General features: G+C 40.4%; 1 protein-coding gene across 1 annotated transcript in view; it reads left to right on the top strand.

Moving 5' to 3' along the window:
- Positions 1 to 26,827, top strand: part of LOC117045005 (spectrin beta chain, non-erythrocytic 5-like) — an 87,673-nt gene that overhangs the window by 36,093 nt on the left and 24,753 nt on the right. The window contains 14 exon segments of the mRNA XM_033145800.1: positions 2,638 to 2,742; positions 3,397 to 3,582; positions 4,617 to 4,772; positions 5,422 to 5,613; positions 6,880 to 6,972; positions 11,040 to 11,158; positions 12,405 to 12,519; positions 13,241 to 13,354; positions 13,715 to 13,839; positions 14,624 to 14,786; positions 15,337 to 15,525; positions 16,758 to 16,835; positions 17,544 to 17,716; positions 19,340 to 19,430. Coding sequence (XP_033001691.1) covers positions 2,638 to 2,742; positions 3,397 to 3,582; positions 4,617 to 4,772; positions 5,422 to 5,613; positions 6,880 to 6,972; positions 11,040 to 11,158; positions 12,405 to 12,519; positions 13,241 to 13,354; positions 13,715 to 13,839; positions 14,624 to 14,786; positions 15,337 to 15,525; positions 16,758 to 16,835; positions 17,544 to 17,716; positions 19,340 to 19,430 — 1,899 coding nt within the window.

Below are 26,827 nucleotides of genomic sequence, written 5' to 3'. Positions count from 1 at the left end.
CTTAGGTCATGATTCTGGGGCTCTGCATTCTACATCTCTATTCATAGGCTCAAGATGCAAGCATCTTGACATTGCCACCATGCCATACCTTGCATAATATTTCATTTACCTGGGAAATGTTTCAAAAAATAAATGTTTTTATGATTGACAGAAAAATGTGACTCGGCGTGTTTATTAAAACCTAATTCTGTTGTTGTGGTCCCTGGAATGGAGCAGGGAAAGCCCTGCCCCGTAGCCAGATGCAAACAGCTGTGCTACATGAATGGATGCAGGGGAAGCGGGAAGGAAGCGGATACATATTCATACCCCTGTCCCAGTGCTCTACACGTTCGTATGACTTTTCTGCACAGAGACCCTAAAGGCATGCAAGCTTTTATGCAGGTGGGCTTTCAATGGTGCGGTCTGAAGCTTGAATAAATAAAAGGGCATGAACCCCATGCCCACAGCATATGTGCATAACAGTTATACACTTGCAGGCACTGTGTGTGGAGTGTTAGGGCAGGGCTGACACGCAGGGACCAATACATGTGTTGAGTCACATCTATCATTATTTGGAAAGGGCACGTGTGTATTCCAGACAAGCACATTATAATCTTACTCAGCTTCAGATAAAGTGGCATCTGAAGACCGTGAAGGGGGGGGGGGCGAGTGGGAATCCCATTTATAATAATGTGTGGAGTGCTGCTCTGTGAATATTTGTTGCATTTCACATCAGCCGGATAGTTATGGTGCAAATTTATTTCCTTTAGGAAATGGCAACATGTTATTCAGTCTTAATCATAGGTACATGTTGATGTGGATATGTTGTGGAAGTAAATTTTAGTGTTTTGTGGAAATGCTTTATTCTGTAGTTTAATTTTATTTTATTTTATGTTTGATGCTTATATTTAAAGCTTATGCAACTGGTTTTATGTCAGCAAACTGCTTAGAAGCCTATTTGGGGGCTAAGCTGTATAATAATAGTAATAAAAACACACATATTTAAATTTTAAAAATGCATCTAACAAAATCAATATGTGCCTTATTCCACCCTCAGTCTGATATAATACTAGATCTGGTGTACAGCTCCTAAGTCTCAGTGAAATCAGCAGGACTGGATTCCAAGTGAGCATGCACAGGATCTAGCTGAATCCATTCCTGTTATTGAGGACAACTTAATACAGTGTTTTTCAACCACTGTTCCGCGGCACACTAGTGTGCCGCGAGATGTTGCCTGGTTGTGCCGTGGGAAAAATTGAAAAATTACTTTTATATATAGTACAATATAGGCACAGAGTTAATTTTTTTAACATTTTCTAATGGTGGTGTGCCTCGTGATTTTTTTCATGAAACAAGTGTGCCTTTGCCCAAAAAAGGTTGAAAAACACTGACTTAATAAATACATTTTTCTGCATGTCATCAACCACAGCTAGATTTATTACTGCAAACTTGCACAACCTGTGGTCTGTAGCAAGCCAAATGTAGCCCACCAACCATGTATGGCTGGCTGCCAATAATTCAATGGATCCCTTGTTTACATTGCATGCTGTTAGGGAGTGCAGAAAGCTGAGACAATATCAAGAGGAGCATAATATATTGCTGATGGACTGCGTTCAACTTGCCAGGGCACAAGCTGTATAAAACTGTACTACTGCTAATGTAGCTCATCTTGTTTTGACGCAATTGTGGTCAAGCAGAAGCCATGCAATGTTTAGTAACAGCAGAGAACTGACAGGTTTCAATGTGACATTTAAATTCCACAGACGTATAAAGCTGGTAGCAGTTAGTTTTGCTTAACTAGACCAGCAGGCCATCTGCAATTGACTTTTCCACATACAACTGGAGTTTTGGATGTAGAACTACAAAATATCAGGCTCCAAAGGGCACTTTCATACCGCCATACTTTTGTGTCTATCACTTATACCTTCAGACAGATGCTATTATGCATCCTTTGAGTCATACGAGTGCAATTTCATGTCCTATCCTATCACAAAAGAAAGCAGGTAGACTTTGATAAATAGCAGCAGCTAAATAGCATTTTCAAAAACAACAATTCTGCTACTGTAACTCCCAGACATCCAAATTTCCCTGAGCAAGCAATGCAGCTAAAATGGCCTCAGAGTGATTGATTTGACTAAGTGCAATAACCATCCGCAATCTTCATTAAAAAAAAAAAATGCCTTCAGGTTTGTTAATGAATACAGCCTGATAGCTTCTCATCCTCAACATTCCTTATCCATTGAAGACGTTTAGCCAAAAGACAACATATAGTACAGTGACACTTACCATCTTACAACCCTTTTACCACCTACTGCTATTTCACTGTAGGTTTTATTTGAAGAATTCTGCCTTTCCATTAATATGCATCTCCATGCCAGCGTTCCACTGAGCGATGAGAGACATTTCTTGTTCCTCATTTTAAATAGTCTCGGAAAAGATTGGTTGTGGTTTTTTTCAAGGAGTACCCAGATGTCCCTACTCTTTCAATGGATCGGACAAACTATGTATGTTCTTTAGAAAATATATAATCTGAGGTTACTGGAATCTTTTGAACACCTAGCCTTTGGTGACACACATTCAGGGAAGTAACAAGATAATGTCCCAATAACTCCTTGATCAAATATAACAATCTTAACTAAAAGTGATTATCATTCACAGACATATTTGAAAAGCAGTGACTTTGGGAGCGCAGTGGATGAGGTGGAACAGCAAATCAAGAAACACGAGGCTTTTGAGAAGCTTCTGGCCTCTCAAGTTGAAAAGGTAAACACTTATAAGATCCTGACCTTAAAAGAAGGTGTATTTAGGTCATAGGCAAATACCCAGTTTGGTTCTTAAAAGTTGGTTAAGAACTGGTTAAGATAACTGGAAGAATTTCTGTGATAATCATAATCATGGCTGCAAGAGCTGATTCACACCACCATTTGGGGGATCCATTCTTTTCAGTGGCTTTGGAAGTTCCTCTTGAGACATAGTATCTGCTAAATTTTGAGGGAAGACAAAATAATTTTAACAGGTATAGCCCTAGGATTGGGAAAAGTAATAAGGGCATTTTTCAGCCGGAGCTCAGTTCTGACACCTCTCGGGTAGGCACTATAAGAGAACAAGGGAGAAGTTAATGGTGAGCTCCAGCACCTATTTTTCTTGAAAAATACCATTGGTATAATACATTATTTTTACTGGCACAGCAGCCAGGATGGCTAAAGAGAATCAGCAATATAAAATATCCAGCATTTCTGATTCCCTCCAATTTCATTAGGTTGAACTTCAGACTTGCAGTTCTAAGGATCTCTAATGCATCTATATTTCCTTCCAGTAGAAAAAAATTAATACTTTGTGAACAGAACAGGAACCCTTGATTGATTATGTATATCACATGAACACACAGCTTTGATTTTAGGCTTGTTTCCTTCTCAGGAATTGTCTCTTCAGGAACAATCAAGAAGGCTGCAGCAGGACAGTGAACTGGAAAGAAAACAGATCGATCTCAAGCTCAATGCCATGTTAGAGAGAAGAAGATTCATCAAAGATCTCTCTCAAAGTAGGCAAGAAAAACTGCAGATAGCCCTTCTGCTGGCTCTCTTCTACCAAAATCTGTCAGAGGTGAGAATGATGCTATTGCCAAGATTACATTTTGTAATTCCCAAGTACCATAAAGCCCAATTCTATTAATCATGTACCCATGGTAGTGCAAAGAATGTGGTACATAATAAAGAGTATTACATTATGAGACCCACATTTATTTATTGGGGGGAGGTCATCCCGTGATGCTCCTGTAACATTTCGAGAGTGATAACCATATAGGGAGGGCCAATCACACAGAATGACCACCCAGCTGGGTTTGGGGGTGTCTATTCCATTAATTGGATCCACATCATTGACCTTACCCAGATGGTTATGGCCCTTTGGATGAAAAGCAGGAGGCTGAACATAATTTCACAGCAATCACCCAATGGCTGCTGTATTTTCTGATGGAATGGCTTGCTATGTCCAGCTGCCGTTCATCTAACACAAGAAGCTGGGTTATTTGTCTCAGTGTCCAGTGTGGCAAAATTATGTATCTTATGTAGTTTATATCATTAATAAGGTAGTTACACTGTCAATGTGTTGTTCCACCCCGTTCATTTCACTGGCAAAGGAAACACAATGAAAATGTGAAAGCAAAAAAAGACATCAAATACCTCTTGTATTTGCTGGATTGATTTCTGTTCTGGACAGGAGACAAATAAGCAAACGAGTAATTTCTACTCCTGTTCTATTTTCATCAGAGTTCTCTGACATCTCTAAGTCCAATAATATGACTGCAGAGAATGTCACAGGTTCCCCATTCTTGCCATAGAGATATGAAGAAAGTTAAAACTTGCCATTCTGAAAGAAGCTGTACTTCTGCCAGCACAACCAAGGATCAACTCTCACTTTACTTTTCTATTAAATTTAGTCTGCTTTGAATAGTCCTTGGATTATCAGAACACGACCAGGGTGATCTTAGTCTTTGTTAGTCCTTCAGATGTATTCTGATTGATAGGGAAACCACTGTGTTAAATTCTTGTGACTTAAGACACAAGGATGTCAGTGTTACATAGAAGGCAATAGCAATATGTGGTGAAATACTAACCACACTGATTCTTTGGTGACAGGCAGAGAGCTGGATTGATGAGCGCATGCAAAAGCTGCGGACTCCATCTTTCCAAAATCTCAGCAACCTGAGTGACAAAATGAAGCTTCTGCAGAAACATCAAGTATTTGAGGCTGAGATTCTGGCTCACAAGGATCTAATTTCTACTGTTAACACGGTGAGTATTGAATGGAGGTGCTGTGAACTTTAGGTCTTGTAGGGGCCTTCTGCAACTGTCATATCAAAAGATGGAATAGCCTTAAAACCTTTTACCGAAGAGGAAAAAGATTGAAGAGCCTTGAAATGAAAGTTATTGTTATCCCCCAGTGTGTAGATCTCTTCAAGTCTCTGGAGATTGCTGTTTCCATGTACTGAAAATGCTTGGTTACAACCTGTATGGATAAACAGTAGTTACAGTAACTGCTGTTGAGAGAGGCCAGTTATCTCCCTATCTGCAAAAAAAATAAAATAAAAATAAGTACAAATTCCTGATTCTACCTTGTCCTTGACAAGAAGCAGCAGCTATAAGGAAGCTTCTGGAAATTATTCATAAATAATAATGGCTCTCTCAATAGCAGTTTGTTTTTTTTAAAAAATGCGGCCACACATTTTACCTTTATCCCGTTTCATAGAGTCATAAATCTATATGGAACTGCAATGGTTTTGTCGTCCAACCCCCTGTTGCTGCAGGAAACCTGCTATTACAGGTCATATCCCTGATAGTTTGGCCCTGTGTCTCCCTGGCGTTGAGTTTTTCTTAGAAACATATTGGAAATATTTTGTTTCATCTTTTCTTATTATTTAATTATTTTCCTAATTACATGAAGCAAGGAGAAGCCTTGTTGTGCCAGAATCACCCTAAATCAGGGGAAATCCGCCGTAAGACTCGTTTGCTTCAAGAACGGTGGGAGACACTGAAATGTGCTGTTGCCGCTCGTGGAAAGATGCTCGAAGACAGTAGGGGTTTCCTGGAATTTCTACAGAAAGTGGACCATGTAGAGGCCTGGATCAGAGACAAGGTCAGTGAATTTTACTGGCTAGTTGTAAACTAGTCGCTATGTGACTCTTCTGTAGATTATTATTATTATTACCTTTTTCATATGTTTATAGCTAACAAGTTTGCAAACTACAGAAAACTTACAAACGTATGAAAATGGTAATAATAGTCTACAGAACAGTCACATAGTTTTATTTATTTTTGAACATTTTTCTGCAGTGTTCCCACACCAAATGCATAAAGTATGTATACCATGCAGATCAAACATGCGCATGCATTTTTAAACACATAATGGCCTGTTTCACATGGTTTATGTAACCTAACTGTCCAACCCAGCAGACTAATGGTTTGTTTTCTGCCAACAAACCATGATCGAAGCCATTGTTTGTTGTTGGCTTGTTTTAACCATGGTTCGGTGTTGCATCTGAACCCAACAACTTTGCTTAATCATGGTTTCTTGGGCTACCTCAGAGTAGATCATCATCAAGGCACAAGTCAAGAGAAAATGGAAAACAAGCCAGACTTTGGAAGAACAAACCATGGCTTCTTTGCTCATCCATAAAACAACTCATGGTTTGTTAAACATGGGTTTAGTGTTAGGTGTGGGTATACAATGTTTTATGACAGGGCTCTTCTCCCAGTAATTTGGCCTCTCCTGCAATATCAAATTGTGTTTGTGATATTGCAAAAGTGCAAAATGCACACATTCAGAATGATGGTCATCATGAAGATATGGGAAATCTCTTTAACAAATCAAAAAGTATCCGTTTTGAAGTGGTCTCTATTTTCCTTCTCTAAAGAGCTGTCATGTGAATTTTCTGATAGATATGGAGCTTTTTGCCAGCTACCTACAGGCGCATTCTGGAAATTCATTTGTGTTATGGAAAATGGCACCTCTTCCTATAAGTACAGAGCATGCATGGAAATCCTTAGGCACAAAGCTTACGTCACAGAGAACTGTGGCTTAAACTTCTATTGTTTTGACTTCATAAACCAAATGGCTTTTGAGACGGTGGGAATTCAGTTGCCCTCCTTTGTATTAGCATCTGCATCAAGCAACAGGTTTTGTTAATACCTTTACCAGAACAGAATGTAACACAGCACACATGATGTTTTACCTGATACTGTAAAAAGCATATTGCTGCTCTCAGAATGGGAATGACTTATTGGGAACAGAGTGGGAAAATACCCAAGTGATAGGTGAGGGATGTCATCTGTTGATACTCTGGACCTGCATTGTGCATGAGATATTAATGGAATGCCAATTTTACTGTTTTTCTTTTCCCAGGAAGTCATGATTAATATTGGTGATGTGGGAAATGACTATGAACACTGTCTGCAGCTGATGAAAAAGCTGAATGAGTTCCGAGGAGCATCAGGGGTAAGAGATACATTTCCAGATTCACCTTCCACAGCTGGATAACATCTAACTTTTCAGCGAGCTGTTCAGACCTATTTGGCTGCAAGTGTGAGTTAATACAATGCTAGATTGGTCGGCGTAGCTCTTATGTCTACCTGTTTTAGGTTGAATCCACCTTATTTGCCATAAAGATCATTTGGCATGGGTCATTGGGTCAGTGTCTCCTACAACATCAGTCAGCTATCCTGTAATGGGAAGCAACCTACAAAGTTATGTGCCTAGCATATGTTTGCTGAAATTTTAAACTGAATGTAAACTTTATGTGAAAAACCCATCACATTTTTTCTACAAGAAAATGAAAACGTGATTCTAAGTATCCAGCCAGACACTCAAGTTTAGTTGTATGGTGGAACACTGAACATTTGGCTAAAATTTTGGCGTTAAGTTGCAGTCCTGTTACATTGAGGCTAACAAGGAGTCAAACCTTTCCTGATCTGGAGGAAACTGTATGACCACCAAGAGTTCAAAGTGAGATATATGCCCAAACCAGGCAAATATGGACTTTCTAGCTTTGTTTGATACTTATAGGAAGTCCTACCATTTGTGCAGCAAAACTACTTGTTGCACCAACATTACAACAGTATTTCCCACAGCAAAGGCATAAAGTATGTATGACATTACAACCATATATGTGCATTTTTAAAAAAATAACCACATACGTGAATCTGGGGGCCCTGGCCAGATCAGGCTTCCAAGATGCACGCAGTATGAATGCTTACAGATGTCAGGATATCACCCACACTTCACGTTTGCCAAGAGAAACGCTGGTCATTACAAAGTTAGAGGTGCCCTGTAACTTGGAAGTTCAGCCTCTGATGAGCCAAGACCAGGTTATGTGTTATACACATCAAATTTAGCAATCAGGTTAACCATGGTAAAACTCTTTCTTATTTCTAAATATGTTATACCGTTCCTTTATACATTTAATTGCTTGACTATAATATAATTAATGTAATATAATGTGATCCTGGCAAGATCAGCTTTCAAAACAATACAAGCCTTTAGGAAAATATAGTAACACTTTGAGCAAAGGCAGCATGACATGACAGCTGCTTGTTTCATCTTTCTGTGCCGTGACCTCTCAGTTTCTCCATCCTGGGTGCTGATTCATCATGACCGAGTTGACTTATAGCTCCCCGGGGCTTTGCTAACTTTGGCACTGAACTGAGTTGAGCACTTGTGGCCAGTTGCTGTGTGGTGATAGTGGCACGTTAGCTGCCTCTTTCAGTTTTCTATGTGTGGCCATCTTTCAGACATACAGGTAAACAGAGTTCACAACCCCAGCGCATGGCATCAATTTTGACAGAAACAGAAAGTTTGGGAAGAGCTTCAGTTTTCTGGCAAGCGGGGTTTGGAAACAAATGGAACCATCTGAAGCTGGATTATGTTTGCTGGGGCTTCCCTGCTTTCCATCTTCACTCAGAGTTCTTCCTGTTATCCAAGCATCTTTGTACTGTGGGCCTCTCGCTCCTAATGGCAGAAGGAAAATCTGTATTGTGTCTATAACAGCCCTTAGAAAGCTGGGATCTTGACAAACTTAGGTTTTCTTCTGCAATGCTTCCCTCTTCCCCAAAAACGTTTGAGTGAAAATGCATCTGGCAGTTCTGGGCAGTATGCCAGAATTGTCCCATTTCAACTGCAGGAAATCAGCAGAGCTAGACCAGGCAAGGCTAAACATTTCTTGGTCCCTTATGCCTTCAACAGAAACCTGTTGGCTATAGCAGAACGATAAAAATCCGTGACACTCAGTGATAAAATAAGGCAGGGATAAGGATGGAGATAATTTTTGTTTTATGTCATAATTAGAACAATTATGTTCTACCGGACTTCTATCTATCTATCTATCTATCTATCTATCTATCTCTATTCATGGCTCACCTTTTGCATGCATCTCATAGTGACTTACAAGAGTTAAAAAGAATGTTCAATACAGTACCGGGGGGAAACAACTAAATATAACTTTTAAAACTGTACAAAATAAACACTTAAGGCAGAGACATTTTCATCCAGCTGGAAAAGCTTGTCAAAACAAAAATGGCTCCCAATAGCTTCTGGAACGTACAGTAGTATGTTCTGCATAGTAAGGTGGTTCTCAGCTTGGATTCTGTTGCTGAGGCCCACTTCACATATCGGAGTTTTCCTTTATGTGTAGGTGCAGAGTATTAATGGGCATATGAGACATCTTCCTGAAATACAATACAAGTGATGTCTGCAAGGTCAAATGTGGCTGCCTCCCTCCACACTATATTACCCATCTTTTCCCCCTCCGGCACTGTTGGCTGCCATCCAGCATCCATTCCAATCTCCAGCTGCTACTTGTTAGCCCTTAGCCTACAATAGGATATTATTATTTTGCTCATTTGATACTTGCTCAGCTGTGGAGTATAAAATGTGAGCCTACCCTAGAACATGCAGCTCCTTCCTACTTTCTCTCAGGCTGGAGCTTAGAAGCAGGGCAGGGCAAGGACATGTTGGCACCTGAGGTGAACCACCAAATGGAGTGCACCAGGGAAGAAGAGGTGAATGAAGATCTACATCAGGAACAAGGGGAGAATAAATATCTACATTGGGATCTGTTGCCCCTGTGGTTCCTGCTGCCTGAGGCAATCACCTCATGTGGATTCATGAGTTGGACAGCCTTGCCCAGAAGTGTCAGAGAAGGAGCATGTGTACTAGGAAACGTGGATACCTTTTATTTTCAGCATTAACACAGGCATGAAAATCATGACATGCTTATAAATTCCAATTAACTCCTAGTCATTCTCTCTGAACAATTCAATTCAGACTCTAAGTTAGGAGACTGAGCCTTAAGCTACTGACTTTTAAGAAGCTTTAAGAGAGGGGAAAAAACCTGAATAATGTGAATGAAACTTTCTGCAAAATGCTTTCATTGTTTGCCCTTCAGTTGTGCACTGAAAAATGAATCGTGGTGTGTATGTATGTATCACAGTGCATAAAGAATCAATACTTCTTTAACTGATCCCTACCCACCCCAAGGCTCTGCTAAACCCATGATTAATGTCTCCTTGCTCCTTGTGTGAGTTTATTGTACTTACTGCAAAGTTGAAAAATTGAGTACCGCAACGGAACAGTTTGGCCTTCGAAACTATGTACTGTTCAGAACTGGATATTCAACATGATCCAGGAAAAAGTTCATCACAATGTAATCTGTGTTTGATGTGTTGTAAGCAAATATTTTCATTTCCAGTGTGCATTGAAACAGACAGGAGGTGGTGGTTTCTGAAGAATGTTATTCATGGAGATGATCTGATTTGTTTTTCACTGTGAAGCGATAATAGCTATGTAGAAAAGAGTGGGCACTAACTAGTCCTACAGCCCTCCTCTTGAAGTGGTTTTACAGGGCTCAAAACTACACAGCCTAATCTAAAATAAATTGATAATTTTTTTATGTTGCCTGTCTGCTGTGGAATTTGAATTGAGTTGGTTTCTTCCATGTTATGGCAATGCTGCTAGATTCCTCCTTTGCACCTTTGGGCCAAAGAAGACGTAACACCATTCACACATTTAGCAACCACATACATGTTTTGTTTAGAGCAAATTGCAGGCATTGGGGGCCAATTGAGATCAGGGCCCCAGTAGGAGACATCAACCCCTCGCTGTGATCCTTATCTGGATTACCATTCTCCCGCTCTTCCTGTGTTTCCTGTTTGCAATGGTCCCAATGGGAGTTTTCATTCCAAAATAAATGGCAATAATGCGGGGGGGGGGGGCATCAAAATAGGACTATAGCAGGGCTCAAAGGGTTAAGGCGTCCCAGCCCTCTGCTGGGATCTTGATTGCCAGTGCCTGCATCTGCTGTTTACGCTAAAACAAACCAGACACCAGCCATACAGTGACTAATGATGTTATGTCTAGTTTGTCCCTTTTGTCAAGGGTCACATTCATCAGCAATGTGAGCAGAACAGCAGAGGCTGTATTACTGAGATACTCTGGCAGAATTACATAACTTTTACTTAATAACTGTTTATATATAAGCTGCCCGTTTCTCTTCGGTGTTGGTCATGTAGGGAGTGACAGTGGACGATGCCCACATCAAAGCCATCAATGTCCTTGCTGTGAGGCTGGAGAGGGAGAATAAGGAAGAGATGAAAACAATATACCAACGCCGAAAGCAGCTGAATGAGAGGTGTGTGTGTGAATCTATAATGATGTCCACATGGGGGATGAACAGGACAATCGAAACTGAACAGATCCAGGGCCCAAGAGGAATTGGTAGTGCCACCTGCAATTATTTAAACAAGAGATAAGACTGATCTTAACATATATGTATTTTCATCATTCCTCACTATCATAACCATACTCTCATGGAATCATGGACAGGTGGTGTTAGAACAAATGTGATGTTCAACTGGGCAAGTTCCTCTGTCCAAAGATTTCATTTTTCCCCACAGGGATTGTATTGAGTTTTCAGCTTTTAGCAAAGGGAACGCAAGAAAATAAAGCTGTGAACTACAAGATGTACGCCAAAGGAGAAGTCAACCATCATTCTTACCTCTTAAACCCAGGTTTATTCCATAGGATTAATGATCTTCAGTTGTCATCAGTGTCCACTGTCATACCTATTAACTCCCAAGTGGTGAGGGTTCCTTTATGACATCATTTCCAAAGCTGTCTTTCACAGCACCCTGCTATGCTTAGAGCACAACCCATAATGTCTTGCTAACTGACCTTGGCAGCCAATTAGCATGCTGATGCCAGTAGTGTCAGTACTAGGTCAGACTAGTCTCTACGCCAGTACCGCCAAGCTTGGCAGAGAGATACGTGGTGAACAACAAAAGGCAACAAAATTATGAGTGGAGATCAATCAGCATGGTATCTTCCTAGGCATGTACTTTCCCAAGCTGTTTCTAAGACAGCTCCTTTCTGCATCTGGCAGGTTTCCAGCCATGAGCTAAGATAACCCACAGAGCAACTTGGGATTCATGAATGCAACTTAAGTTTACCTTGCAGCTTGGAGAGACAAAAAAATATATATTCCCATAGAGAAGTTCTAATAGTTATAACTAGGCTTAAAAGCTATAACTTTGCAGAATAAAGCTATTAAAATGTATTTTCCTATGGCTAATATTAGAAACTTCTGTCTTAGAAGAAGAAAAAAGCTTGGGCCACTAGGCCACCCATACCAAAAAAAAAAATTAATCAGGACAACCTTCATTTAATTAATAACGCTACATGTAAGCTGTATTCTTCAACTTTTCTCTTAACCTCTTTTTACGTATCTTCATTTCCATTTGTTTAAATGTTTATGTAAGCAAAGCATGGCAGTGGTTGAGAGGTCTCATAAACCAAAGTGCAGGTTTTGAAAGTAGCTTCTGACTCCCATCTTTGAACAATGTGAACTGCTCCAATAAAATGAATTATTCCAATAATAGGTGGAACAGTTTCCATGGTGATCTCAAATCATATAGAAGGAAGTTGGAAGGAGCTCTGGAGGTCCATAGCTTGATCAGAGAAATGGACGATATCACCGAAAGAATAAGTGAAAAGGTGATTTGTTTTGTTATCAAGTTTCCATTCCTATTATCCCCTCGGTGAGTTCCCTAAAGTGATTGAAATTCCAGTGACCCAAATAAACTGAGAAATGCAGGGGTGGCATTTTCTTAGAGGAATACGTGCAAAAAAGAGAGCTGGTATGTCATCAAGCAGTCCCAGCTATTGCAGTACTTCTATTCTTTGTGATTGGGGTCACCCACAAAGTAGCAAAACAGCCTATTCTCTAGAGAGATCTTTTCGTAAGTAGGTTCAGTTTAAACTGAACTTGTTCCGTAAACTTTACAGTTTATATAAAATGATCCAAAATTATTGTTGTTGTTATATGTTTATTTGTACCCTGCCCTTTCCCCCGAGAGAACTCAAGGCAGGTAAAAAATGTCAACTTCTTCGTGCAATATGGCAGGCACCAATGATGGTTTGTTTCCATTGTTTATGAATAACCAGCCTTTTTACACTGGAGTTTCCAAACCATTGATGCTAGCTTTTTACGGACGCCCATGCTATGAAGTGCATATTCCATGACATTATAATATATTCCATGACACTTATAATACTTTTTGTTTTATTGCTTTTTCTTTAAACCAGTTTGAGATTCTGAATGAAAATGGTCTAGAAATGAAAGAGGGAAAGAAGTTGTAAGTGCCTAAAAGAACTGAGCTGTGATCTTTTCTCTTCTCCCCCTACCCCCACCCCACAAATGTCTTATTCCCCTAAGAGTGCGCTGATACAAACACTGGGCTATGGGAAAGATATGGAAAGTGTAGAAAACCTAATTCGAAAACATGAAGAAATGGAGAGGGAAACTGGTGTCATTCAATCCAAGATAGAGGTAAAACAAAAACAAAAATAGTTAATATCCTGAAATGCGAATGGTAAATATTATATGGACTCATCCACTGACATTTATCCTGCAGACAATTTTTAGCTAATGCAGTAATCATGTCGCATCAGTTTACATCGGATCATGGTGTTGTAAAGAGGGTCTTGGGGAGCTAGTTTTGCCATATTATATCCCCATTGGTTTACTTTGTGATCTTCCTTTGCTGCCATGGATGGTTTCATTACTAAGATTATTTTTCTTGTCTTTCTTTGTATATTATATTTTGTGAAAGGTAGGGCATAAATGTCCTAAATCAAAAGAGTGTTTTTTAGAAGGGACCATTACACAGTGTGCTTATGCTTATTTCAGGCTCTGGAACTAGAATCCTTTCCACTTTGCAAGAGGAATCCATCCCCCATAACCGACAAACTGACTATGAAGCAAAAGGAAATGAAAAACAATTGGCTACGACTTCAGGGCCAGACCAAGCAAAGGTAAAAATACTTAGAACATGGCCACCTCCATCCTGTAGACTTTGTTATCCCAAGAATGGATAACCTCCAAATGTGGCCCTCTAAAACTCTCAGTCTCGCCCTTGGGGCTCTCCCTAGGCCATACTTCTTACCAGCTCTGAGTTGCACTCTTGAATGTTTTTTTTCCCTGTCTAGAATGTGACCTTGGACTTTTCCTAATGCTTCTTCTTTGTCTGGTATTTGTTTGTTTGTTTGATATACCACATTATACCCGAAGGTCTCATGACTGTTCACAGAAAAGAACACAATATATAAAATAAAAATAAAAGTAATAACCCATGTAGAAACTTGCCTACTGCATATAACCTCCATTTGGGGTGGTATCCAGGTTCCAGATTCAGAAAAAAAATTGAGTACTACTCTAGCGCTGCTCCCAGGAGTACCATAATATGTCTACACCACAAAAGAAGTTAGGGGCAGAACTTGGATGGGATGTACCTGAGTTGAGTTGCATCTAGGTATGTGTAATGTGCTTTCATATTTCCTTGTTTTTGTGTGTGTGACTGTCACTAAAGGAGAAAGTGTAATTTTATAGGTAACAGACATGCAAGGCTCTCCACACATGGCAAAATATATATTTTCCTTGCTGCCTTCAGTTGAGTTTGCAAGCCTTCTATTTTCACTGAACCTGGCTCTGTTGCAGCAAAGATATGCTTAGGAATTGATTCCACGCAAGAAGTACTGCCGGGAAATGCTGCAGGTAGGTCCAGTCAGAACTGGTACTAGATTGTTCTTTGTGTGACAGGGGTGAGAAGTTGGCGGCCTCTTACCAGTTGCAGAAGTTTAATTCTGAAATGAAGGAACTCCTGGACTGGATTCAAGAGGTCAAAGGTCGAATGGAGGCTGGTGGTCTTCCTAGAAGTCTAGCTGAAGCAGAAAGTATGATCGAAGAACATCAGGAAAGAAAGGCAAGTATGAATCACATCAGCTAGCTATAGGCATCCTGATCATAGATTCCATTGCCTCATTCACCTCACTCAGGATCAAGCTACATACCATATTTAGCACATAGCCTGCATCTATGATAGTGCCTTTTTCTTACTCAGAAGCAAGCACAAGGAACCATTTTGAATAGGTACTGTGAGGAGGGGAGATCACTTAGGTGCTTATAACACAGCAGTTTGACTTCACCCTCAGAGGCAGATGAATGCCAACAACAGTATTAAAACTTCTGTCATTTACTGCAAACTTTTCAATGACAGCAAAAATATATTGACTTGGAGAAGGACCAACTCTTTGCTCGGGCTAGAGAATGGATCATTTGTTCTCTATATTTATTAGCTCTCAGAGTTTCCTGTGCAGTTTCAGTGACAACTCAAAGACTAATGACTTTCCATATAAATATTAGTATTGGAAGGGACTCTACAGAGCCTATTTTTGTCCCCTAATGACCTGTAATTCTGGATAGCTGTATTTCTGCATGAACATTTGACATCAATCTATCCAACATCTTTTTAGGAAGAAATTGAAGCACGAGGGGAAAGGTTTGGGGCGCTCAGCAACTACGGTCAAACACTTGCCAACTCTGGTCATTATGCAACCCCTGAGATCCACCATTCCCTCGTCGGACTTCAACAGGCCTTGACTGAAATGATCCAGATCTGGCAACAACAGAATCTAAAACTGCTTCAAGCCATGGATTTGCAGGTAGGTGGACAAATGGTATGAGACAGCCAACCAAGACCAGAGAAAGTGCTGTGAGGAAACATCTGTCAGTAGCTGTTTCTGGTTGATAGATGGAGAAAGTGGTAGCCTTAGAATTATGGACTCAAAGGGGGAAGAAGGAAAGAATGCACTTAAAGAACTGCAATATTGTTGCTGCCTTTGTCTTGGTTCAGTAAACTAAAAATGAATGAATGTCAGTTAGTTTCTTCTTTTTCTAATCTTAGTTTTCTCCATTTCTGCATGGTTGTTGTTTTAAAGTCCACATGAAAATTCATATACATTTTTTGTTTATGCTTCTTTTAATATACACATTTTTGAATGCCTTTCCTCTCAAAAATAATTCACTTTTGCATTCAGTTTTCACCAATGCACATATTTTTGTGTACATTCTCCAAATGTTGTTGTTGCTGTTGAATGGTATTGCAAAATCCAGAAAATTGCAAAATTGTGTTTTGATTCGTTTATTATCCAAAGTGCAAGCAAATTAAGTATGTTTGCATTAAAATGTGAATGAGTGCAATTCTCCCACATCCCTACACTAAACTTATATAAACCATCAATTAACTTTGATATATCCTCCTGTTTCAATTTTGGGCAGTGTGTGTTTCCCTAAAATGCATAAAACAAAGATATTTTGCCAGGTGATATGGATTGATTTATAAATGAGCGTAGCTAGAACTTACCTTGGTCTAATATGCCCTTTCACATGGAAGCTATTTCCTCTATTCAAAGATATGTAGAAAATGGTTTCTGTTTCTCACTGAGGAGAGCATGACACAGAGCATCCATTGAGGAGCACTCTTTCATTCATTAGTGGTTTACTTAGATAATTGAAAGAGCACTTGAATTCCATGTAGAAAGTCCCTGGCAGCTCCAGCTAAATGATAAGGTATCAGGAGATGTGAAAGACCTCTTCATAAGGCCCTGGAGAGCTGCTGCCAGTCAGAGTAGACATTACTGGATTCAGCGGGTGTATCCTCTGGCTTAAGACTGCTTCCTAATTCCTGGTGCAAGGGGTGGGGTGGAAATCCAGTCACCACTGGATATAGTAATGACTCTGAATCCTGGAACTGTCTGCTGTGTTGCTTTTTAATATTGGCAATGACTTGGATAAGTATTACTAGATCTTCCACCAGTACCTATCCTAAGCATATTTTCTTGCAAGTAAGCCCCATTTGTATTTGTCTTGATTTTATTCTCTCTCCCCTGCACAGACATTCTTAGGTTATGTGGAGCAGAATGAAAGCTGGCTTAGCAGCAAAGAGGCCTTCTTAGCAAACAAAGACTTGGGGGTAAGAAAAATGAGCTACGTGTTTTTTTATTTTCAATTAGAGGGAGAAGACATTGGCACAGAGTAGAAAGTGTGAAACCCTCCTTTTAAAAAATCACCCTTAGGAAAATTTACTTTTAGCTTTCTTTTCCAAAAGGCGCACGGGATTCCTCATCTATTGTCTCCTGCTACCATTAGCTTTATTTAGTAGTTTCCTATTCCCCACTTTCTCCTCTCTAACACCATCCTCCAGTCTGCCTTTTCTTTCTAATGCACATGTATTAGGGCAGCCTGTGAAAACACTGCTGAATTACAAAGCTACATAGTCAGCCAGAGCTTTTGAAACCCCCATATTCTGTGGTCTTGCATTCAACAAGCAAAACTATCCTGACCTGCTGGAAAGTTTAGATCAATGGACATTTGAATCCTGAAATAAAAGCACCCCCCAGTTTAGACAGTGGACCCTAAGCTCAGTGGAAGAACAATTGCATTGTATGCAGAAGGTGCCAAGTTCCACCCCGGGTATATCCAGTTAAAACGACTGACTATTTTGTAATGGGGGAGACCTCTGCCTGGGACTCCACTGACACTGTCTAGATGAGGAGAAGTGAACCCTTGGTTCTCCAGAAGTTGCTGAACTACAACTCCTGTCAACTTCACCAAGCATGGCCAATGCCTGGACTGATACAAGGTTGTTTCCTATGTTGCTGATTTTTGCCATCCTCTTCAGGATTCGGTATCCAGCGTGGAGAGCCTGCATCAAAAACACATGCAGTTTGAAAAGGCCCTGGAAACCCAGCTGGAGAAGATTGACATGATGGCCTCACGTGCCCAGCAACTGAGAGACAACCAGCATTATGACTCCGAGAACATCATGAACAAGTGCCAAGCAGTTCTCAGAAGGTAGCACCTAACCTTTTCCTCCCGTAGTGTCTGTAAAATCTCTCTTAGTAGAGAATCTCAGGCTCAGGGAAGCCACTGTGGCCCTCCAGCCTTCTCTCTCTGGCCCCAGACTGCACTCACCAGGCCCTTTGAGTGCTTCTGCTCAGTGGGAGTGTGGCCTTGAATTGTGCTGATGCTTCTTGCCTACCAGGTTGGATGGTGGAAAGATGTGTGTGTCGGGGTACGTTCTGGTTTTTGAGTGGAAAGTGTGTTACATCTGTTGCTCTGCTCATGTTTGCCTCTAGTGCCCCCTGCTATTTGCACGTGTCCCCTGGAAGGTTCCCCATGGGGGAATATGGCTGTCTGTCTGAAAAAGGCTGTATTCCCCAAACAGACACCCATCTTTTAAATGATTTCTTGATTACTTGCCACTCATCCTATGGTATTCCAGTTTATCAGAAGCTCTTTCAGATAAAAGTGCACTTACTCAGCTACCAGTGCCCCACTTTGGGAAATGTACATAATATTTACAGATGTCCATAGCTCTAGGGAAACATATGTGCTTCAGATGTGCTCATTTTTGGATGCTACTCTGTTAGTGACCTTCATGCCTCCTTGCCAGCCCTGCTCAGTTCTGTGGTTCTTGGATTCTAGTGAGATTAAGCAAGTTCTCCTTCATGGAGAGCACGTGTTGCGGTGGGGGCCAACAAGACACCCCTCTGTTGCTGGGCGGGATCGTTTAGATGGCCAAGGACTGTGATTGGGTTCTGCGGGTTGTTGGGGAGAATTGAATGTTGCAAGTTTTGATGGACAGCCCAGAGGCTATATATGTTTCTGACACGCAGCGCAAGCCCTTCTTCGCTGCGTGGATCGGATCACCCGCCCTCCCTCCCTATAATTTAGGATTCTGCGTTGACCTTGCTATGCCTGTCATGGGGTCGTCTGCTTTTGGGGCAGGGGCCTGGTAGGTATTTTTCCATTTGGCTGATTGGCTGGTGCCATTTGGTTTTCACCTACTGCGTAGCAATTAGTCGCAACTTGTAAGGTTGCGGTTAGGCATTGGTTATTAAATTGGTTGGTGGAGGGGTAAGGATTGGCTGTGCCTGCCCCTCCAATGCTGCTGCTGCTGCTGCGCAGGAAATTCTGTTAAAGGAATCCAGGGGCTCACCATGCTTTTGTCCGTACACCCTGGTCAGGGGCTAGGGCCACGCAAGAGCCCCTGGGAACATTAGGGGAGAGGTGAGGGCCAGACCCCTGGCTCCCATTCTCTCCCCAAAGTGTTTTCCCTTTACTGACTTCTACAAGGCAGGTGGATGTCAGTCTGTCCCCAGGCAGGGACAGATAATTGGAACCAATGCCTAAGCAACCACTCACATTTTGTATTTTAATAAAGTTGTGGCCAAAATTATGCCAAAAACCTTAAATTTCTGTGTGAAGTGTGTGTTATTTGAGGGGTGGCTTGGGGACCTCGACACACAATGTATCTGTCCCAAAAATTAAACATACATTTTGAACTCATTTTAGAAGTAGATTGTGAGAAAGTTCAGTTAACCACTAGTGCCATCTTATCGCCAGCAATGTTTCTCTTCTTCTTCTTCTTCTTCTTCTTCTTCTTCTTCTTCTTCTTCTTCTTCTTCTTCTTAGAAAGGAGAGGCTTCTGGAAGTTGCTTTAGCTCGCAGACGTCTGCTGGAGCAGTCGTGGCTACTACAAAAATTTCTACGGGACTCCTTTGAGGTATAATCTATTTTATTTGCTGAGATTAACTTAAGCCACAATGTGAGATCCAATTAGCATTGTCTGATATGAAGTAATGTGTGTGGATGCTGGGAGAAAGAAAATGGAGCGAGTCATGGAACACCTTGGAGTGAGAATGGCACCTCATGGGCTCTGCAAACATGAACTGGATTTAAAGCCTTTCTGCAGGTGTAGGTGATACTCTGTGAGATAATTCACCCCTTATGGAAACATACAAATGCATTGCATACAAATGATCCCAGGATCAATCCTTTGCATCTCCAGAGGGTTTGATCCTGGAGAGACCACTGTCTGAAACTCCAGAGAGCCACTGCCAGAATGAATGCCTGAATAGAGATCTGTCCATGAGAGTAGGGCCCTTGTTACTGATTGGGAACCTGCTTGTGTGGACAGAGCCCTTTCTTTGGCAGTTGTACATGTGGGAGCTCCTTCCAGGCATTCGGTGTATATGGAGACGGAGAAGGCTGGAGCCTGCCATCAACCATTTTAACACATTAATTAGTTACAATACCTGGAGGAAAGCAGATAGTGGAATAGTTCTGAAAGAACTCTGGGGGATCTCTTTTTTTTTTTTTCCATGAATTTTTTTATTTTCCAGCAAATAAAATACAGACAAGTTGAACATACAATATTTTACAATATTACATAAAACTCCGTCGAGTTTTCTGACTTCCCTCCTTCTTTTCTCTGGTTTTCTAACTTCTCACTACTTCCTCGCTTTTTCTTATTTCTGTTCATTTTACTAACTTGTTTTCCTCACTTTGTCTTAACATGTCATCCTAGTGCAAGAATTCTGCCAGCACCCGAAAGTGTTACCAATTTTTACAGTCTTTCATATAATCTAAAAATTTACCCCACTCCGATTGAAACCTTTGGTCTCTTTGGTCTCTTACTCTCCCCGTTAATTTGGCCAATTCTGAATATTCCCATAACTTTGTTTTCCAATCATCTACCGAAGGTAAGTCTTTTGATTTCCAATACTGCGCCAAAAGTATCCTTGCTGCTGTAGTTGCATAAAGGAAAAACCTTTGGTCCTTCTTTTTTATCTCATTTCCAACTAAGCCAATTAGAAAAGCTTCCGGTTTTTTTATAAATGTATATTTAAGTATTTTCTTTAGTTCATTATAAATTACTTCCCAATACTGCTTGATTTTATCGCATGTCCACCACATGTGGTAGAAGTCGCCGTCCTTCATCTCACATTTCCAGCATTTCTTGTCGTAACTTCTATACATTTTTGCTAGTCTTACCGGTGTGAGATACCAGCGATACATCATTTTCATGATGTTCTCCTTCAAAGTTATGCAAGCAGTAAATTTTATGTATTCACACCATAATTTCTCCCACATTTCAAATTGAATATTATGACCTATATCTATAGCCCACTTTATCATTGTTTCTTTAATTTCTTCATCTTTTGTGAACCACTCTAATAGGTAATTATACATTTTAGATAGTAATTTCTCCTTTCCTTCTAATATTTCTTCTTGGAATTTTGACTTTTTCTTATCGAAATTATGTTTTCTTTTATCCTCATTAAATAAATTATACACCTGGTGGTATTGGATCCACCCTGTCAACCTTTCCGCCACCTGATCATAGGGTTTAATTTTCCATCCTTTTTCTGATTCAATTAACAGGTCTTGATATGTTATCCATTTTTCATCTTCCGTATAAATCTTTTTTATCGTTATTATCTCTGTGGGTGAGAGCCACCTAGGTGTCTTTCTTTCTAGTAAGTCCTTGTACCTTTGCCACACCTCGTATAATGGTCCCCTAAATATATGTGATAAAAATTCTTTGTGAACCTTCGCTTTGTCTTGCCAGAGATAGGAGTGCCAACCGTATCTATTGTTAAAACCCTCCAGGTCTAGCAACTCCTTATCTTCCAGCATTATCCATTCTCTCAGCCAGACTAGACAAGATGACTCATAATAAATTTTAATATCTGGCATTCCAAACCCCCCTCTTTCTTTTTTGTCTACCAATAATTTATGCTTGATTCTCGGGTGTTTGCCCTGCCAGATAAATTTTGTCAGATTTTTCTGCCACCCTTTTAGCAGGCTCGTTCCCTTAATTACCGGCAACATTTGGTACAAAAACAGAATTCTCGGTAGTACATTCATTTTTATACATGCTATTCTACCCCACAGAGATAAATTTAATTTGTTCCAAATTTCTAAATCTCTTTTAATTTCTTTCCAAATTGGTTCATAATTATCACTGAATAGGTTTATATTTTTTGGGGACAACCAAATTCCCAAATACTTGACCTTTTTCACCATCATAATACCATACTCTTTTTGTATTTCTTCGATTTCCTTCTTGTCGAGATTCTTAACCAACATTTTTGTCTTTTCCTTATTTATCTTTAAGCCTGCCAAATTACCGAACTCCTCTATCACTTCCAGCATTTTCCCCATACTTTGTAATGGATCTTCCAAAGTCATAACCAGATCGTCCGCGAATGCCTTGACTTTAAATTCCCTCCTACCGACCTTCACTCCTTTTACCTCTTTTGTATCTCTTAATTTATTTGTCAGGATTTCCAAAACCATAATAAAGAGAAGTGGCGATATCGGGCAACCCTGCCTTGTGCCTTTTGTAATTCTAATTTTGTCTGAAAGTATTCCGTTAACCACTAATTTCGCTGTTTGTTCTTTATAAATAGCCGTGATTCCCTTTAAAAAATTTTCTCCCACCTCCATCTTTCCCAATACCTTCAACAAAAATTCCCAAGATACATTATCGAAGGCCTTTTCGGCATCAATAAAAATTAGTGCTGCCTTTCTATCAATTTTCAAATCCAAATATTCTATCAGGTCCACAATTGTTCTTATATTATTTTTCATTTGGCGACCTGGTAGAAACCCATTTTGATCTCTGTGAATTACTTTATTCATAACCTTTTTGAATCTATCAGCCAATATGTTTGTAAATAATTTATAGTCCAGGTTCAATAAGGAAATCGGTCGGTAGTTTTTCACATTCGTCAGATCTGTACCTTGTTTGGGGATTACTGTAATAAAAGCCTCTTTCCATGAGTCTGGTATTTTCCATTGGTTAGAATCCTATTCATCAATTCTAGCATCCTTGGAACTAGTTGTGGTGCCAAGTCCTTATAATACCTAGCCGATATGCCATCGGGGCCTGGGGCTTTCCCCCCTTTTAATTTCTGTATTGCACTTTTGAGCTCCTCTTCCGAAATTGGAATATTCAACTGTTCTTGGTCTTCCTTTGAGATTTTCCTTGGTTTATTTTTCTCCAGATAACGGTCTATTTCTTCATCTTCCTCCTGCTCCTTCTGATATAAATTCTTATAGAAATCCTGGAATACATCTCTAATTTCCTTTGGATTATCTGTTATTACTTCATTCTTTTTAATTTTGTTTATTATGCCCTGTTCCTGTCTTCTTTTCAATTGCCATGCCAATAATTTTCCTGTCTTATTTGCATATTCAAAATTTTTTTGTCTCAACCATTTTAACTTCCACTCAATTTCTTGATTGATCAGCGATTCAAATTGGTTTTTTAGTACCTTAATACTCTGCTTCAATTCTTGATTTTTTGGTTTCCGAATTAGTTGCTTTTCTTTATCTTCCAATGCCTTCAGTAATTCTTCCTTCTTTTTTTCTCTTGCTCTTCTTATAGCAATATCTTGTGAAATCATGAAGCCCCTCATCACCGCCTTACTGGCATCCCAAATTGTGTTTAGATCTGTTTCTTCGTTTGAGTTCAATGCAAAATAGTCATTTACTGCCTTTTTTGCTTTTTCAACCACTTTTTCATCATTAAATATATTCTCATTCATCCTCCACCTACTCTTGGCACCTTCTCCTTTTAGTTCCATATAAATGGCATTATGATCTGATAAGGTTCTTGGCTGGATCTCTATTTTGTTAACTTTTGACACTACTCCCTTGGTGGCCCAAATAAAATCTATTCTTCCTGAGCTTTGGTTGGGCTCTGAGAAGTGCGTATACTGTTTCGTTGTTGGGTGTTTGGATCTCCATATATCCATTAAATTTAAATTCTCTATCAACGTGAAAAAAGACTTCGGTAATTTCCCTTCGGAGCCCGTGCTTCTAGATGATCTATCGATTGCTGGAGTTACCACCCCGTTTAGGTCTCCCATTAAGATTTGCCTTTGATCAGCATATTCAAGTAAGATTTCCTCAAGTTTTTTGTAAAACTTGGCTTTCTTATTGTTTGGGGCGTATATTCCTACCAGCAACAGTTTCTCACCCTGCCATTTAATTTGTACAATTATCACTCTCCCCTCCTCATCTTTATATATTAATTTGGGTTCCAACTTGTGTTTTACATAAAAAACCACCCCACGCTTTTTCTTTTTATCCGCTGTCGCGAAATCCAGACCCAGTCTTTTGTTTATTAATATTTTCCTATGTTTTTTGGCAATATGAGTTTCTTGCAAACATATGACATCTAATTTCTTTTTAATCAAAACATGTTCAACTTTATTTCTTTTACATTTATTGTTTAAACCATTTATGTTCCACGATTGGACCTTTAAAATCATGTCTACTTTCCGATTTTATGATCTTTCTTGTCAAGTTCTTTTAGGTATTTGCGTTGTCTTCCTTTTCTTCTTTCTTCTCTTCTTCTTCCTCTTCCTCTTCTCCTTCTTCTTCACTTTCTTGTCCACTTCCTTCTCCTTCTCCTTCTTCTACCTCGTCCTCTTCTTCTGCTCCTCCTACTGCTCCTACTTCCGTCTCGCCCTCTACTGCTTCTCTCCTCCTTTTTCCTTTCTTCTCCTCCTCCAGTCCCAACTCCTTTGGATATCTTCTGGTGAATTTCTTTAGTTCTTGCTCACTCTTGATCTTATATCTCTTGCTTTTGAAGTAAAAGGTTAATCCTTCAGGAAATTCCCATCTAAAGCTTATCCCTTTCCTTCTTAAAATACCTGCCAGCGCATGGTATGGTTGCCTCTTGTTTAAAAATCTTGTTGGGATTTCTTTATAGATGATGATTTCCCTTCCCCCTACTATCAACTTCTGCGAGTGGCTTAATTTCAATATTTCATTCCTAATGTCCATCGAATTGAACATTACTAGGCAGTCACCTGGCAGTTTTTTCGCTCTTGCTTTTGCCGACTTCACACCTATTCTAAAGGCGTTCAGGATTGAGTATTCTATAATTTCTTGTTTGGTGTCCAGCCATCTGGCCAGTTCCACCACTAATTTTTGTCTAATATTTTCATTGGCTTCCACCGGAATCCCACGAAATTTGAGATTAAGCTGTTTCTGCCTCAGTTCTAACAGTGCAATATTATCCAGCATCTCTTCCTGGGCCCTATTTAGGTCTCCAATCTCTTCTTTTACTTTTTCTGAATCTTTTTTTGATTGTTTAACTTCTTTCTGGACTTTCTTCACTGAATTTTCTATCGTCTTGGATTTAGTGGACAGCTCTTTTAGCTGTTCTGTTAGCTCTCCCACTACTTTCTCAAATTTCTCATCCATAGATTCCTTCAGATCTACAATTTTTTTCTCAATATTCTGCTCACTCTGCCTTATCTCTTTTTTAATTTCTGCCAATAAACCTTCCCACTCCTTTCCTTCCTCCTGCTTTGAGGATCTTCTATCCCCTGGCGTTGCGCTCCCCTTAATCCCTTTCATCTTATTACAATAACCAATTCCAATTTTAATTCCAAATCTAATATACAATGATTATTTTCCACCACCAGGGGGCTCCAATCTCGTTTACTTTACAGTCAATCCTGCAATCTCGTTTAGGCCTGGAGGTGGCGCCAGATAGATAGTTATTGGAGAGCGTCTATGCTCAAATCAACAGTCCTTTTACTTCATTTTCGATTTCTTTGTTCACCAGAGTCTTAAAGATACTTTCAGTTTCTTTGTTTCAGTCTCTTCTCCTCTCACGCTACTTTATAACCTTCCAAAGACAGCAGTTCCCCTAAAATCTCTTTAAGTCAGTCATCGGAATACAAAGACAGTCCACAGAAGACGAAAAACAAACCTGCAAAATAAAGCCCCTCTCCCTCCCTCCTTGAAAGCTCCCCCAACAACTCAGTCCGGCGGCTATTTCTCTGCTTCCCTTGTAGTGTTTCAAAACAAATTAAAGCAGTATTAATTCCCAGCGTCCGGTCAAACGATGTTTGTAATCCGAGAGGTCGTTACCCCTCTGTTTTGAACAAAAGCCAGAAGTCGTCGTCTGCCGGTTTTCCAAAAGTCGTCGTCTGCCGGTTATTCTTCCTACGTACTGGAGGGGGGGGGCGATCTTCTCCAAAGATATAACACTTCTTGAAATATGCTTTAAAAAGCACCACAGAGCTATCCCAGAATCAAAGGTGGCTTTTCTCCAACCATACCGCAACGTCACCCCCTTTGTCCTTTTGTTCAGCCGTGTCGCGACCGCGTCCCAGCGACAAACCAAACTTAAAGTCACTTTCTTAAAGTCTCTTTCTCTTTCTTACTTTCCCCCCCCACGGGACCTTCTTGGTTTCTGCGATACTCTACTCTTTCCGATCTTGTTTTATAATAATATTTTGATCCGCCCGATCTGCAAGCTTCCCGGGCGGTCAATCAAAAAGGAAAGTTACTCACTTTGCAGGAACGTTATCTTCTAGACGTCTTGCACAATCATGCCCAGCGCCATTTTCACGCCAGAGAAGAGACGGACTCCCTTTTTGCGTCTCTTACTCTCTTCCAAATTGCACACTTAACCGTTCTCAAATTAAGAGCAACTGCGATCTCTTTCGTTGCCCTGATCTTCTTTTGTCTTCTTTCTTTTGTTTTGGAAGCGGGCTGCTTTCATCTGGATCTCGAGGCTTAGCGCCACTGGGGGGGTGCGATGTCCCCGTCTTGCGTCCGCTTTCCGCCCTTCTCCCGACGTCTGCTCTCAAACCTCGGGTTCGGGGGCGCAGCTAGCGACGCTGCCGGGTACACTGGTCTTCAAGGTAACCCCCCTTGAAGTGATCGGGTCCGCTTAGCCTTTGCGCGACCCCTTTTCCCCCAGGTACGCCTGGAACTCCCAGAGGGGATATTCCACGATCCTACGATGGCCGCAGCTCCACCGGAAGTCAGAACTCTGGGGGATCTCTTAACTGTATGTCATCCTGGGTATTAATGCTGGAGTGTGACATGCAACATTTTCTTTGTGAGTCTCCTTTTCCTAAGGGTGCTTCCAGGCAACTTGTTATTGAGCGGTCACTCTGATTGGTTTGCAAGGAAGCCAGATGGCGTTGCGTCCAAAGCAAGTGTCATCCCACATCTTCCACTCTACTGCATTCTCCCCTCACTTTCCTTATCGCAAAAAAAATCTGCTGTTTGGGGGAAGCTCACTCATTATGCAAGAGCTCCAAATCAGCTTCTGCTGTGCAACCTGAATTTGCTGGTCTG

Source organism: Lacerta agilis, chromosome 1, assembly GCF_009819535.1.
Source record: "Lacerta agilis isolate rLacAgi1 chromosome 1, rLacAgi1.pri, whole genome shotgun sequence".
In the NCBI taxonomy this organism is placed as follows: domain Eukaryota; kingdom Metazoa; phylum Chordata; class Lepidosauria; order Squamata; family Lacertidae; genus Lacerta; species Lacerta agilis.
The sequence above is the reverse complement of the archived record's forward strand: the minus strand, read 5'-3'. Positions and strand labels throughout refer to the sequence as shown.